We start from the raw sequence: 14,136 nt of genomic DNA on the forward strand, positions 1-14,136 counted from the left end.
TGTAAACTATGTGCAAATTTTGACATTATTTGCTTAAAACTTTTCATTTTTTTCTCCTTATTAAATGGTAATAGCAATGCCCTAATTCGTTCTTTCTTAGAAAACTTCATTATTTTGATTTTATTTTATTTTTCACTTTCTTTCTTTTGAAAGGATAATATCAATGGCACTAACCCGTTCTATCTTAGAAAACTTTATTGTTTTTATTTTTATTCCAGTTTCTGTTTCATTTTCTTTCTTCTTAAAGGGTAATATTAATGCCACTAATACATTCATCCTTATAAAAATTTCTTTTTTATTTTAGTTTTTGTTTTATTTTCTTTCTTATTCAATGGTAATACCAATGCCACTAATTACAGTATTATATTCTTGTTCTTGCATATTTTCAAAAAGTGCAATTTTTTTTGTATATAGTGTGCAAATTTTATAATTGTTTTTAATAATTTTATTATTATTCTTTCTACTTAAAGAGTAATACCCATGACACTAATTCCTTCTTTCCAAGCAAATTCATTGTTTAAATTTGTTTTATTTTTTGTTATTTTCTTTATTTTTAAGGATAATACCAATGCCACTGATTCATTCTTATGTATAAAATTTATTATTTTGTTTTTAAATTTTATTCATGTTTTGATTTATTTAATGGTAATAACAATGCCACTAATTCATCTTTTTTTGGAAACTTCTTTTTTCAAAAAAATATCTATTATATTCTTAGTCTTGCATATTATAAAAATGTAATTTCTGTGTAAACTATGTGCAAATTTTGTAACTATTTGTTTTAGATTTTTGTTTCTGTTTCTTTTTTCTTAAAGGGTAATACTAATGCGACTAATTTTTTTTCTTAGAAAAATTCATTATTTTTTTTAGTTTTAGTTTTTATGTGTGGAAACTTCTTTATTTTGGAAACTTTTTTTTTATTTTTATGTGTGTAGGTATACAAGAAACCTATTGCACATTATGTATGCAAATTATACTAGAGTGTGAAAATTGCACTATTATATGTTTATTCTTTGCATAGTACAAAACATACAATTTATGTTACTAATTCATTCTTTCTTAAAGAAGCTTCTTTTCCGGAAATAAAAATATCCATACCTATATGCTTATTCTTGCATATTATAAAAAAACATAATTTATGTGTATATTTTTGCATTGTAATTTTTTTTTATTTTCTTTCTTCTTGATTTTTTAAAATATTTTTTTAAATGCACACATTCATTATTTTGATTTTGTATTATTTTCTTTCTTCTTTTAGGGTAATACATAAACCACAAATTAAGTCCTTGCGAGACTTCCTTTTTGAAAAAAAAATCACTATTATATGCTTATTCTTGCATGTTATATTAAATCACAATTTCTATGCAAATTGTGTGCATTTTTTTTCTCCTTTTTTCATTTTGTCCTGAAATATTCTTTCATTATTTGTTTTATCTTGTTCGACGGGTCAAGCTATTCTGAGATGTTCTGCTTAACTATCTTGACATTTGGTTATACTCCAATAAAAATCAGATCATCTATTGGACATAGCTTGTATATACATCTCGGTTTGGTAGTTGGGTACGAAGAGGTGAAGATGTTATAGAATATTTAGAATGTGTAGGAGAGTTCTTAGATAATTTTTGGAAATCTCGGTTTGGTAGTTGACGTACCAAAAAAATGATTATTTGTGGTTTGCGGTTATTGTAACTTTTCTTTATCCCTTTGCATTCATTCATGCAATTTTCACCCTGTTCAGAAGCGTACATACATAACTTTTCACCAAGCTACGGTCCACACTGGGTCAGATGTACTAGTGTGGAATATGAGCTCTATGTTAGTCAGAGTAGTTTTTGGCTAGTCGCATCACAAAATGGATATTCTGATGAGAGATGGGTTGCGCCCTCGCGACACTCTCGTTTGATGGGCCAGGCTTGTTTCCACGGCTGGCTCTAAGTACGCACGGTATTATCAGCAGGAAGCAGATGGGCTGAGACGAATTTTTTATGAGTTGACTGTCCTAAATTACGTTTTCAGTCAACTGACCTCTAGCCGATCCCTTCTTCAACACGCGACACGGAGGAGGGCAGTAGGAAGCAGCAGGTGGTCTGGACAGAGGCAGACAGAGTCTTGATGGTGCTTGCAGACATGTCTCTGCTAGCTGCTGCCAAGGACCTGGTAGCACAAAAGAAGACTGGCAGGGTGAAGGACGTTCTGGGACCTCTGCCCGTCGCTGAGAGAGCCTTGCTGGGCTGGCTGCGGATCATATTCGCATTCCACTACACCAGAGAGCATGTAGTTGGAGGTCCCAATCCTCTCTACCTGCTCTATCATCGGTTGATGGTCCCGATCCTGCACATCACCGCTCTGACGCTGTTTGCAATGAGCGGCAAGCACCAGTACAAGCACACTGACGTGAAGATAACATACATCATTCTGTGCCTCACCGCCGCCATGGATGTCCTCGCACCATCCATCCACCGGCTCATATACTGGCTAATGTCCAAGACAAATGCTACAGCCCTGTGCGAGACAGTACCCAGCTACAACCTCATAGACACCGCTCTTCGGGAAGGTGACAAGAGCATCGGGTGGATTTACATGTGTGCCAGGAGCATGGGCTTCAATTGTAATTTCAACAGCTTTTGCAGGCCTCAACTTGGTCAAGTGTACTACAGAAAGGTCACACAAACTGTGATTGCAGATCTGGTGGATGCACTAGACCGAGACCTTGCGAGTTACAGGATCTTCAATTCCACCAACTGGGCTCTAAGCGAGGAGCAGCAAGAGCATTGTGGCGTGGAGATAAAAAAATGCTTACGCATCTCATTCGACCGGAGCGTCCTCCTATGGCACATTGCCACTGATCTTTGCTTCCGCTGCTGCATTGGCGATGACTTGGTCGATGATGTTGGTGAAGAAGCAGGATATGGGAGAGGACTACAAGGAGAAGGAAGGGAAGAATTTGACGAAGGAGGAGAAGAAGAAGAAATGAGGGGGGACCCATCATTACAGCTTCATATGGAGTGCACATTTGCAATATCCAACTACATGGCACACCTGCTCAATTTCAACCCCGAGATGCTTCTGACTGGCAGCAGGCACCATCTGATCTCCGAAGCCATGGAGGAAATCAAGTCCTCCTTTCGGGCCAAGAAAGATAAATTGAGCCAAAAAGAGCAACTCAAGGAGCTCATTGCCGCCATGGCAGAGGGTGATCACAAGTCAGTTAATGGACATGATGACACAAGCCAAGGTTTCGTCCACATCACAGAGGCATGCAAGCTTGCGAAAGAGCTGTTGGAGCTGCCAGACCGGACTCGCTGGATGCTCATGTACCGGGTGTGGCTGGGCATGCTCTGCTACTCCGCCAGCAAGTGCAGGGGCTACCTGCACGCCAAGAGCTTGGGTGAAGGTGGAGAGTTCCTCACTTACGTCTGGCTCGTGCTCATGCTCAAGGGGGCCAAGAGCTTGGTCGACAAGCTTCAGATGCCGCCGGAGACCCAAGCTTCCGACGATGCCGGATCACAAGCATGAGATCATCAAGGGTCGGAAGACGAGGCCGATCGAGAGCAGACTCGGTCGGCTACATCCTACATGTGTGGTTGATTGATTTATTTACCTGTTTGCTTGTTTTCCTGATGCATTTCTGTTTGTGTGTTAATTACTAGTAGTACCTGCTAAAATAATCTTGTTGTTGTCGTGTGTTTAACATTTTTGCTGTAACTGTTTATTGGCCACTCGTTGAGCTATGTCATTTACACTCTTGTCATATATACACAATGCCTACTAGGCTGCTACTAGCAAGCATTTTTGTATCACGCTTTGTGTTAATTTCTCTGGCTCAACGATACAAGGGCCCTCCGATCCATATTACTTGTCGCTCAAACGGATATATTTACCACGGAAATACGTCTAGATACATCTGTTTGGGCGACAAATAATATGGATTGTCGTAGGGAGTATAAACATAACATCAGGCAGGCAGCAAGCAGCCTGGTGGTTTTAAAGTTCGGACATGGTTCTACAAACAGCTATCTAGCTCAGGTGTCCTAGTAATTCGACCACACGTGCTGGAAAAACAAACCAAAAACTTTCGAAAATGATAAATCCCTAAGGATTGGATTTTAAGCATGGCAACCCGAACGTTTTTCATGGCAACCTTAATTCATGCGAGGTTGGCAAACATGGCAATTTTCTGACAAAAAAAAAAACAAACTGGGACAAAGTTGCCATGTCTTAACAACTAAACTTGCCACCTCACATCTACTAAAGTTGCCATGACAAACATTCAGGATGACATGCTTAAAATCCGAATGTTCGGGATTTATCGAGGTCCAAAACTTTCTACAATTTTCCAACGCTATTCTGTTCTTTCAGCAATAGTAACTGATGAAGAAGAAAAAGGACAGCTCAAATGAAAATTAGCAGCACTTCCTCTACCAAGCTAGAGATCGATGCAGCTTCAATTCAAAACTGGGTATCAAAGAACAATGTACGGAAGAACATGCCATTTAGTTCGGCATGATCATCACGGTCTACAATAACAATACAACATGGCCTTCTGGTTCTTTAGCTAATCAGTACACATAAGGTAGAATCCTCCAGGGCACAAGCTTGCAGTACTCTGCCCAGATGTCCTTGTACTTCTCCGAGCACCTCGCCTCGTCTCTTCTCTCCCTCCATATCAGCAGGATCAGCAGGTAGGTCGGGTAGAAGTACGGGATCACGGAGCTGCAGCAGAAAAATGTAAGAGTTCAAAGGTTATTCGTGCCTGATTGGATTGAGATGATTGTTTTTTTATGCCACAGAAAGGGTATCTCTCACCTGGCTCCACAAGGCAAGCTGAATGAGAGAGCCAGAAGCAGATCTCCAAGGTAATTGCAGTGCCTTGCAATGCCCCTACACGCAACGACAAAGAGGGGACTTGTTCTTTTAATTTTTTACATTCGGGACAGCAGCAGTTAGCATGCATGATTACTCCCAAGAGACAAGGGGACATCCAAGGTTTGAAAAACTTAACATGTCTAGAAAACTACTGCTGTTCAGTCAAGTGCAATGGTTGCATAAATTTCTCGTGAACATCATTTAGGTAGGCAGGCGTGCAGTGTACTAACTAGTATGAATCACATTTGTGTTGACTGTTTACCTACTTACTACTTACCTACATGTGCTTCCCTCGCATTTTTCTTCATCCGTTGAGAAGAAAAAAAAGTGTATGCGGGCTCTATTTTGTTTACACTATTAAACAGAAAGAGATCACTTGCAATTCATGATGCTGCTAAAATAGCCAACAGTACTCAGTTCAGACCAAGATGTGCATAGATAACTAGTCGACAAAGAAGAAAAACAAGCACAGGTTCCACGAGATGAATGTAGAACTTACCAGTAGCCAGATACAAGTAGTTTTCCCCCAACAACTTTGGGAGGTTTACCCCATATAGGAGCTTTAGGATCCTTCTTGAACAAATGTTTCTGTTTGTTGGCACCTCTGAACACTAGATAGCTGTGTGCAAAATGAAGCAAGGCTTGGTCAAAGATATTACAATGCAAGAAGCAGATTATTCAGCATACGTAATCCAATCGAGGGTTTGTGAGGGACACAGAAAAGAGTACCCAATAAGGAAAATGATGCAGTTAGCAACGGAAGCCAACAGTGGCAGCTCCACTTTGTTTCCAAGAAGCCACCAACCCTGGTCAACAACACATCATAAAACTTGGTGAGCAGCTCATTTGTCAACCTTCATAATTTAACACAAGAGACAGGGATACTGTTACAGGAACCTGCAAATTCAATAGTCATATGACTGAGAGAACAAATTTAGGAATAATGCGCTGAGTAAAGTATATTCAGTAGTGGCATGAGTAGACATTAGCAATTCAAATAACACCCTTTTTCCATAAATGGAATACCTGAATAGTGAAGGTAAAAGGAATGAAAACTAGATCACCAAACACCAGCATGAATCCCAACCTTTCAGCAATAATGTCCCATCTGGAAATAATGGTCAAGTGAATCACAGGAAGGAAAAAAAACAATGAAGTATGAAGCTTCATCCTTGCAACCATGAGCCCCGTATTCATTCTATGCGCAACAAACCTGGCATATTGAAATTAATTCAATCTATTTACTAGGAGACAACATGTACTTACGTGGAGGTCATGAATTCTTCATGAATGAAGTAGTCTATAATATACCACTGCATGAAAGAAACATAATTGATTTCACTTATAATATAGTAGCTGATGATCGAATAAGTAGTTGTCAGTGTTCAATACCCCACAAAAGAATTGGTAAAGAATGACTGCACGGTTAACTGAACCAGCTAGGTAGCTCTTTGCAAGCAAAGAGAGGTTGATAAACAACCATGCCATCATTCCAGCCCTTATGAAAAAGAACCTGCAACCATGATGAACAGAAGAAAAACAATTATGATCGGGTCCATAGTTTACTGTGATTCATTTTTTTTACTGTTTTAGTGATAAAGTTATGCGGGGAAAGTTTTTGAAACTGAATATATATAGTTAACATTCAACATTAACTTGTATTCACACTAATTGCCACCAGAAAATAGGAATGATATGACCTGTGGAAACAATTATGGAGAAATAAATAAATAGCTATGCAGCATGCTGAACTTCATTTCCAATTGTCCTTCAGTCTATAAGAAATATTCATTTGTATTCATGTATCTATATAAAAATAGAAGCCAGCATGTCCGTTTTTAAGGTAGGAGATCTCAAGAAAATAACAAACTTGCTGTTAATTTATCAATGGGTCAACAAGACCATTATCAAATGAATGGGAGTAGCTACACCAGCAAACCAATAACTCAATTTTCACAGCAATCATATGCCATCCCAAATTTGCCAGCAAGTGTCACAATTAGGTAAGAAAACAAGGAAGATAGTGGCAACGTACTTGAGGTCAACTCCCATAAAATGGGGATTAAGCTGCACTCCGAACCACCTGTTAGACAAAGTGGCACCAAACATCATTAAACAGGAAAACAGGAGTGGAATTGACAAAGTGATATCTAACATCATTAAAGAAGAAACAGAAGTGGACTTGTGAAGATAAAAGGTCCTGTTTGTGTGAAATAAAGTTCCGCAAAAGTACCAGTCTTGTATGAAGCTCCCAGTAGCATGTGGTTTCAATGAAGAACTTTGATGGCGGGACCTTAACCCAGTATAATAGAGCAGGAAACTGACCTGAAATGGAACATCATGACATGAGTTAATCCAGAGGATGTTATGATTTGTTCCATCTGTGACCAGATGTTACCAAATAGTATTAGGTGTTCAAGTTCAATACTACTGTATTACCCAAGTCTGGCTTTATCATGACTGAACTTGTGACAGTCGGGTTCAGACAGGAGTCTCCGACAAGTCTAAATTTACATCATAGTTCTATAAAAGAAAACTTAATAAGGATGGATGTCGAGAGAGGAAGTGGCACCTACAATGACACTGAAAATGAAGGTGGTCGACAGCAGCTCGAGCCCACGGTCAGCCACGACCTGCAAGCAAATAACAATCGATGCGCTGATCAATTCAACATAACTTTTTGTGAGTCTCCTGGATGCGGTTGACTTTTGTGGAACTCACCGTGGGAGTCATCCAGCCCATGTAGACGCCGAGCGCGGAGAGCCCCAGGAGCAGCAGGAGCGAGAGCAGACCTGCACACGAGCGTCAGTCGGCTGAGCAAACAGACGGCGGAAGAGAGAGAGAGAGAGAGAGAGAGAGAGAGAGAGAGAGAGAGAGAGAGAGAGAGAGAGAGAGAGAGAGAGAGAGAGAGAGAGAGAGAGAGAGAGGGAGATGATGGGCACCGTTGCAGCGGTAGTGGAGGCGGGAGGAGTCGGGGAGGACGGCGCCGGCGACGAGCTTGCCGGGGAGGAGGGCGCCCGCGGCGGCGAGGTAGGCGAGGTAGGAGACCAGCACCACCGCCGCGCTCCAGGAGGGCGCGAGCGCGGCGAGCACGTCGGCGGTGGCCGCCGCCGCGTCTTCCATCCCCATCGTCGCGGCCAAAGGGGATCTCAACTAGCCACTCCGAAGCGAACTGCAGCGGAGCGCGACGGATCCGGAGGAGGCCGGTGTGATGCGGGATCGACGGTGGAGGGCGGGATGCAGAGCAGAGGCTAGGGAGACGGTGGAAGGCGCTGCCGTTGTCGGCGAGATGCTGGCCGGCCGGGCGCTCGAGCTCCTCCGGTGGTGTGGCAGAAACCGGGGGAGCCCGTGGATCGCAGTAAACAGGGAGTCAATCAAATGTGCAGTGAAGGTGGGCCTTTGACGTCAGTAATGAAACCTTGGGAGGCCCATCTCTCCACCCCCCGCGCGTCGCTCAATAATGAAACCTTGGGCCCCTGATGTGGATGTTGTACTTGACGTGCAAGACGATTTTTGGGCCTGCCACTATGATAGACGGGGCATCTTCTCGCTACCTACGGGCTCTGTTCGTTGCGTTGCTCCAGGAACATGGCAGACTCGGACGCATGCTCTATATGTGGTGCAATGGAGGATACATGGCGACATTCCCTCTTCGACTGTCGCATGGCACGGTGCACTTGGGCATTGGCAGATGAGGAGCTCCTGGAACGTGTGATCTTAAACAAGAATGAAGATGCGAGGCTATGCTTATTATTGCTGTTTGAATCCGCTACACAGCAGCAGGATTTAGCCCGAGTTTTGGTCACCTTATGGGCTATATGGTGGGCTAGCTAGAAGGAGAGCCATCCACGGCAACGAATTCCAGAGCCCGATTTCAACCTGGTGCTTCATCAACAAATTCTTGGAGGACCCCGAGATCGCTAATACCCGCCAACAAAGACTTGTTGTCGTGAAATCTGCGCATCAGGGTGCGCCTAAATGGATTCCTCCTGCACGTGAATCGACAAAACCGAATGTTGACGGAGGCTTGTCTAAACAGGGGAATTGCGGAGGTGCGACGGTAGTTTGCAGGGACAATAATGGTTGTTATTTGGGTGCCTCGGCTATTGTGTTTGATGGTCTTATGAATCCTGCATCTCTGGAAGCATGTGCATGCAATGAAGCACTAGCATTGGCCCAAGATCTTCATATCCATCGTTTAACAATTGCTTCAGCTTGCTTGGAGGTGATAGCAAACATCAAGAAGGGTGCAGCTGCTGTGTATGCATTCGTCCTGAGTGAAATTAAGCATAGGAGTAGGGAGTTCAATGATGCAATTTTTTTGCTTTGAGTCTAGGGAGAGCAACTTTGAAGCTCATGCACTAGTTAAGGCCGATGTTTCTTTACCAGTGGGTCGCCATGTGTGGCTAGGGTCCCGTCAAGATATCATTTGTATTCCGGAGACTATTGAGTTTTAATAAAACCCCAGTTCACCTCAAAAAAAAAAGTCCGCCAGTTTGAAACCAGTGGAGGGTGAAAAGAAATGAGGCGATGGGGGACGCGACTTGGGCTGGACCTCGCGCCGACCTCGCGCCCCCAACCGCCGACGGTCACCAGCGAGTCGGCGGCCAGTTCTGGGCCCTAGCGGAGGGCACCAGAGACGATGAGGAGGAGGATGACGAGTTCACGATCGCCGTCCCGCCGGAGGTGGCGTCGCCGACGCCACTAGATGTGATCTATGAGGCTTTCAACGTGGGGTATTCGGAGGATGACATTGCTCTTTTGGTGGATGCGTTGATCCCGCAAGACAACCCAGCGAGGTTAGGCCTGAACGAGACGGACATGGCAGAGGTGGCTCAGCAAGTAGTTAATCGGAGGGCGGCGGCGACGGCGATCGGCATGGCATGGACCTCTCCCCAAGGTAAGTCTCCCAAAACCGACTTTGCTTGATTTCTCCAAAGTTGATTCCTGGAATGTGGTGCAAAGAAAGAAGAAGAAGCGGCGTCCATCGGTGGCGCCGGCGCCGGTGACCGACTCAATCGAGTAGATCCGGCCAGGCGGCACGGTCGCAACGGTTGTTTGAATTACTAGGCCAAGGTGGGCCAGTAGCGGACGTCGCGGACCTAGGCTCGCAAGGCACTGGGTATGTGGCCCAGTGTAGAGCCCAGGCCGTTGGCTCGCGTGAGGATGTGCCCAGTATCGATACAGAAGCATCGATCGAGCGGACGGATGTTCCTACGTCTTCTGCGTCTAGGGTTCGTCCACGCATCGCTTGCCCTGGGTTCCCACCGTTGCACTTCTGCCTCTACTACCGCCCCACCTCCGCTGGTCTCGTTGTAGCTTCTGAACATAAGCGGAAGTGGAGCAACAGTAGAGCGGTAGTACCGCTTGCTTGCGTGCGGTACTACCGCCCATTCACTACCGCCGCCACTACCGCTTACGCGAGGTCTTCTGGACTGGTTTGCCACTTCGTAGCAGTAGGGCGACAGTGCAACTGCGGTTGTACTCCTCCTACTACCGCTTGTACCTTTCTAATGTTGGGGAACGTAGTAATTTCAAAAAAATTCCTACGCACACACAGGATCATGGTGATGCATAGCAACGAGAGGGGAGAGAGTTGTCCACGTACCCTCGTAGACCGAAAGCGGAAGCGTTAGCACAACGCGGTTGATGTAGTCGTACGTCTTCACGATCCGACCGATCCAAGTACCGAACGTACGGCACCTCCGAGTTCAGCACACGTTCAGCTCGATGACGTCCCGTGAACTCCGATCCAGCAGAGCTTCACGGGAGAGTTCCGTCAGCACGACGGCGTGATGGCGGTGATGATGTTGCTACCGACGAAGGGCTTCGCCTAAGCACCGCTACGATATGAACGAGGTGGAATATGGTGGAGGGGGGCACCGCACACGGCTGGAATAGATCAACAGATCAACTTGTGTGTCTAGAGGTGCCCCCTGCCCCCGTATATAAAGGAGCAAGGGGGGAGGCGGCCGACCAGGAGGAGGGCGCGCCAAGGGGGGAGTCCTACTCCCACCGAGAGTAGGACTCCTCCTTTTCCTTGTTGGAGTCGGAGAGGGAAGGAAGGGAGAGAGGAGGAGAAGGAAAAAGGGGGGGGGGGGCGCCCCCCCTCCTTGTCCAATTCGGACTAGAGGGGGAGGGGGCGCGCGGCTGCCCTGGCCGCCCCTCCTCTTCTCCCACGAAGGCCCATGAGGCCCAATTAACTCCCCGGGGGGTTCCGATAACCCCCCGGTACTCTGGTTTTTATCTGAAACCACTCGGAACACTTCCGGTGTCCGAATATAGTCGTCCAATATATCGATCTTTATGTATCGACCATTTCGAGACTCCTCGTCATGTCCGTGATCATATCCGGGACTCCGAATTACCTTCGATACATCAAAACACAAAAATTCATAATACCGATCGTCACCAAACTTTAAGCGTGTGGACCCTACGGGTTCGAGAACTATGTAGACATGACCGAGACACGTTTCAGGTCAATAACCAATAGCGGAACCTGGATGCTCATATTGGCTCCTACATATTCTACGAAGATCTTTATCGGTCAAACCGCATAACAACATACGTTGTTCCCTTTGTCATCGGTATGTTACTTGCCCGAGATTCGATCATCGGTATCTCAATACCTAGTTCAAGCTCGTTACCGGCAAGTCTCTTTACTCGTTCCGTAATGCATCATCCCGCAACTAACCCATTAGTCACATTGCTTGCAAGGCTTATAGTGATGTGCATTACCGAGAGGGCCTAGAGATACCTCTCCGACAATCGGAGTGACAAATCCTAATCTTGAAATACGCCAACTCAACAAGTACCTTCGGAGACACCTGTAGAGCACCTTTATAATCACCCAGTTACGTTGTGACGTTTGGTAGCACACAAAGTGTTCCTCCGGTAAACGGGAGTTGCATAATCTCATAGTCATAGGAACATGTATAAGTCATGAAGAAAGCAATAGCAACATACTAAACGATCAAGTGCTAAGCTAACGGAATGGGTCAAGTCAATCACATCATTCTCCTAATGATGTGATCCCATTAATCAAATGACAACTCATGTCCATGGCTAGGAAACTCAACCATCTTCGATTAACGAGCTAGTCAAGTAGAGGCATACTAGTGACACTATGTTTGTCTATGTATTCACACATGTATTATGTTTTCAGTTAATACAATTCTAGCATGAATAATAAACATTTATCATGATATGAGGAAATAAATAATAACATTATTATTGCCTCTAGGGCATATTTCCTTGAGTACGCCTTTGAAGTTTCAAGTTCCCGTGCAAAACTATCTAATTAAAGCTCCTGCACGGAAAAAGCTCTACAATAGTTAATTTCCCACAAAACACATGTACAAAAATTATACAAGGTCAAACTAGAACCATATAATAACAACTAAAATTTGCAATGGAAAGAAGACGTAAGTTTTTTGAGTCAAAGAAGACGTAAGTGGTTGGTTTTTTAGACAAACTCCAAAGCTTTATTGCACCGTCACAATGTTTACAGACAAAATCAAGTTCGTTGGGCTGACCTTTTTTTAAGGACCAGTTCATTGGGCTGACGTAACCAAGCATGGCGAACATAACGAGCCTAGCTTGATAGAATAAAAAGCCCATCAACTGAATGGGCCGCTAGAATACAAAAAACTGAAACAGGCCGTGTGCCAAACAATAAACGGGTCACATGATACCATGAGATCAGGATGCCCCGAGATCTGACGGCTCACAAAGCGAATGAGACCAAATTAAAACTCAGCTAAATGATTTTTAGCAAAACCATTATCTTTAAATGGTATAAACATTTTGAAAATGTCACGGATTTTTTTAAATACATGAAAGTTGTCCTAAAATGTTCATGAACATCTTTTCATTGTCAAGAACATTTTGTTTTAATGTTGTCAGTGTTTTCTAAAAGCTTTGTTGACATTTTTTACATGATATAAATATTTGTATTATGCAGTGAATATTTTTAAAATTGAGTAACTAACTTTTTAAACATATATTTTCTTAGATAAAAAAATAAATGAATGAACACTTACGCAATGAAGCAACATATACGTAATTTCCTACAGGGCCCACCCATTTAGGTTTGCAAGAAAATAATCAGGTGATTTCTATTTTTGTTTGTATCTATAGAGGCCATGTCCATATCATCAGGATTATTTTCTTGCATATTCTTCGATTTGCTTGCAGGAAAAATTCTTTGTGGATAGGTCGATCGTGCCGTTGGCTCGGTCGATAACACCGTGGAGTTGGTTCAGCCATTGTCGTGGATATCAGTCGTGTACGGTTCTCCCTGTACGGTTGGTAGCTGGATCGTGGAGGTCAAATCCTTCCAAAAATCGTAGTTATCTCACCTCTCATCGAAAGATCGGCCCCGGTTCACAACAGAAAACAAGAGAGAAGGTACAAAACACACTAGAAACACTAGCTACAACAGAACATGGAACAAAAAGGATGGAAAGAACACCACACACAACCACTAATCTCGTCGATACAACCAACAAGGAGGAGGACACACGCTTCCATCTTCACCTGACTAAGCAAGGCAGGGCTTGAGCTTGGTCGTCTGGTTGCCACCCGACACACCTCTTGAAGAAGGGGATGGGTGTCGAAGGTAACGAGGCAATCCAAGGTGAACCATGAACTCACTAACCCAGCTTCACATGAGAGCTTCCACAAATGTCGAACGACGAGGCCAATGCGTGCATCTCACCAAGAGATACCACCTGAATCTGGAAGGAACAAGGAGCAATCACCATCAATCATGTCAGCGCCTGCAGCCATGGACCTCCAACTGGCCGACCACCCTCCAACCAAAACATCAATTAGCCAACAAACGAGCCAGTGTCTCCAAGACGGCGCCTCTAAGGAGGTTAATCTAAGGCTTTCACCCAAGTAGACGATGTGTCAAGATTCTCGAAGAGGCCTCCAAGGAGGAAGATGGCGCCCGAAGGCGTCGTCGACATCGGTGCCGACAGAACCGATACAGGGTTTTTGGCCGTAGCATCACACCTCACCGTCCAACTGAAGCACGTCAGTGCTTCATTTGGTCTCCATGAGTGTGGGCCATTCCAGCCTCCGGCCACCTCATCTTCACATGCTCACTAGCTCCGGCGAGGTAAACTAGGAGCCGCCTCTGCACAGACGGGAACCAAGGCATCTCGTCGGGGAATGGCCACGAATAGCGCCCGGATCTAGAGAAGTCCCGCCTGCGTCGGGGCGGGCAAGATCAACATGCCTCCGAGCGCTAGGAGTCAATGTGCA

General features: G+C 44.4%; 1 protein-coding gene across 1 annotated transcript; it reads right to left on the minus strand.

Moving 5' to 3' along the window:
• Positions 1 to 4,395: 4,395 nt before the first annotated feature.
• On the minus strand, positions 4,396 to 8,262 carry LOC123183233 (delta(14)-sterol reductase). Its single transcript, XM_044596000.1, has 12 exons — positions 7,809 to 8,262; positions 7,588 to 7,658; positions 7,443 to 7,499; positions 7,100 to 7,191; positions 6,902 to 6,949; positions 6,259 to 6,379; positions 6,133 to 6,179; positions 5,893 to 5,974; positions 5,596 to 5,672; positions 5,366 to 5,485; positions 4,807 to 4,881; positions 4,396 to 4,713 (listed from the first exon to the last, which is right to left on the minus strand). The coding sequence occupies exons 1-12, from the start codon at positions 7,993 to 7,995 to the stop codon at positions 4,560 to 4,562; spliced, it is 1,131 nt and encodes a 376-aa protein (XP_044451935.1). The 5' UTR covers positions 7,996 to 8,262; the 3' UTR covers positions 4,396 to 4,559.
• Positions 8,263 to 14,136: the final 5,874 nt, after the last annotated feature.

The sequence above is a fragment of the Triticum aestivum genome, chromosome 1D (genome assembly GCF_018294505.1).
Source record: "Triticum aestivum cultivar Chinese Spring chromosome 1D, IWGSC CS RefSeq v2.1, whole genome shotgun sequence".
Lineage (NCBI taxonomy): Eukaryota > Viridiplantae > Streptophyta > Magnoliopsida > Poales > Poaceae > Triticum > Triticum aestivum.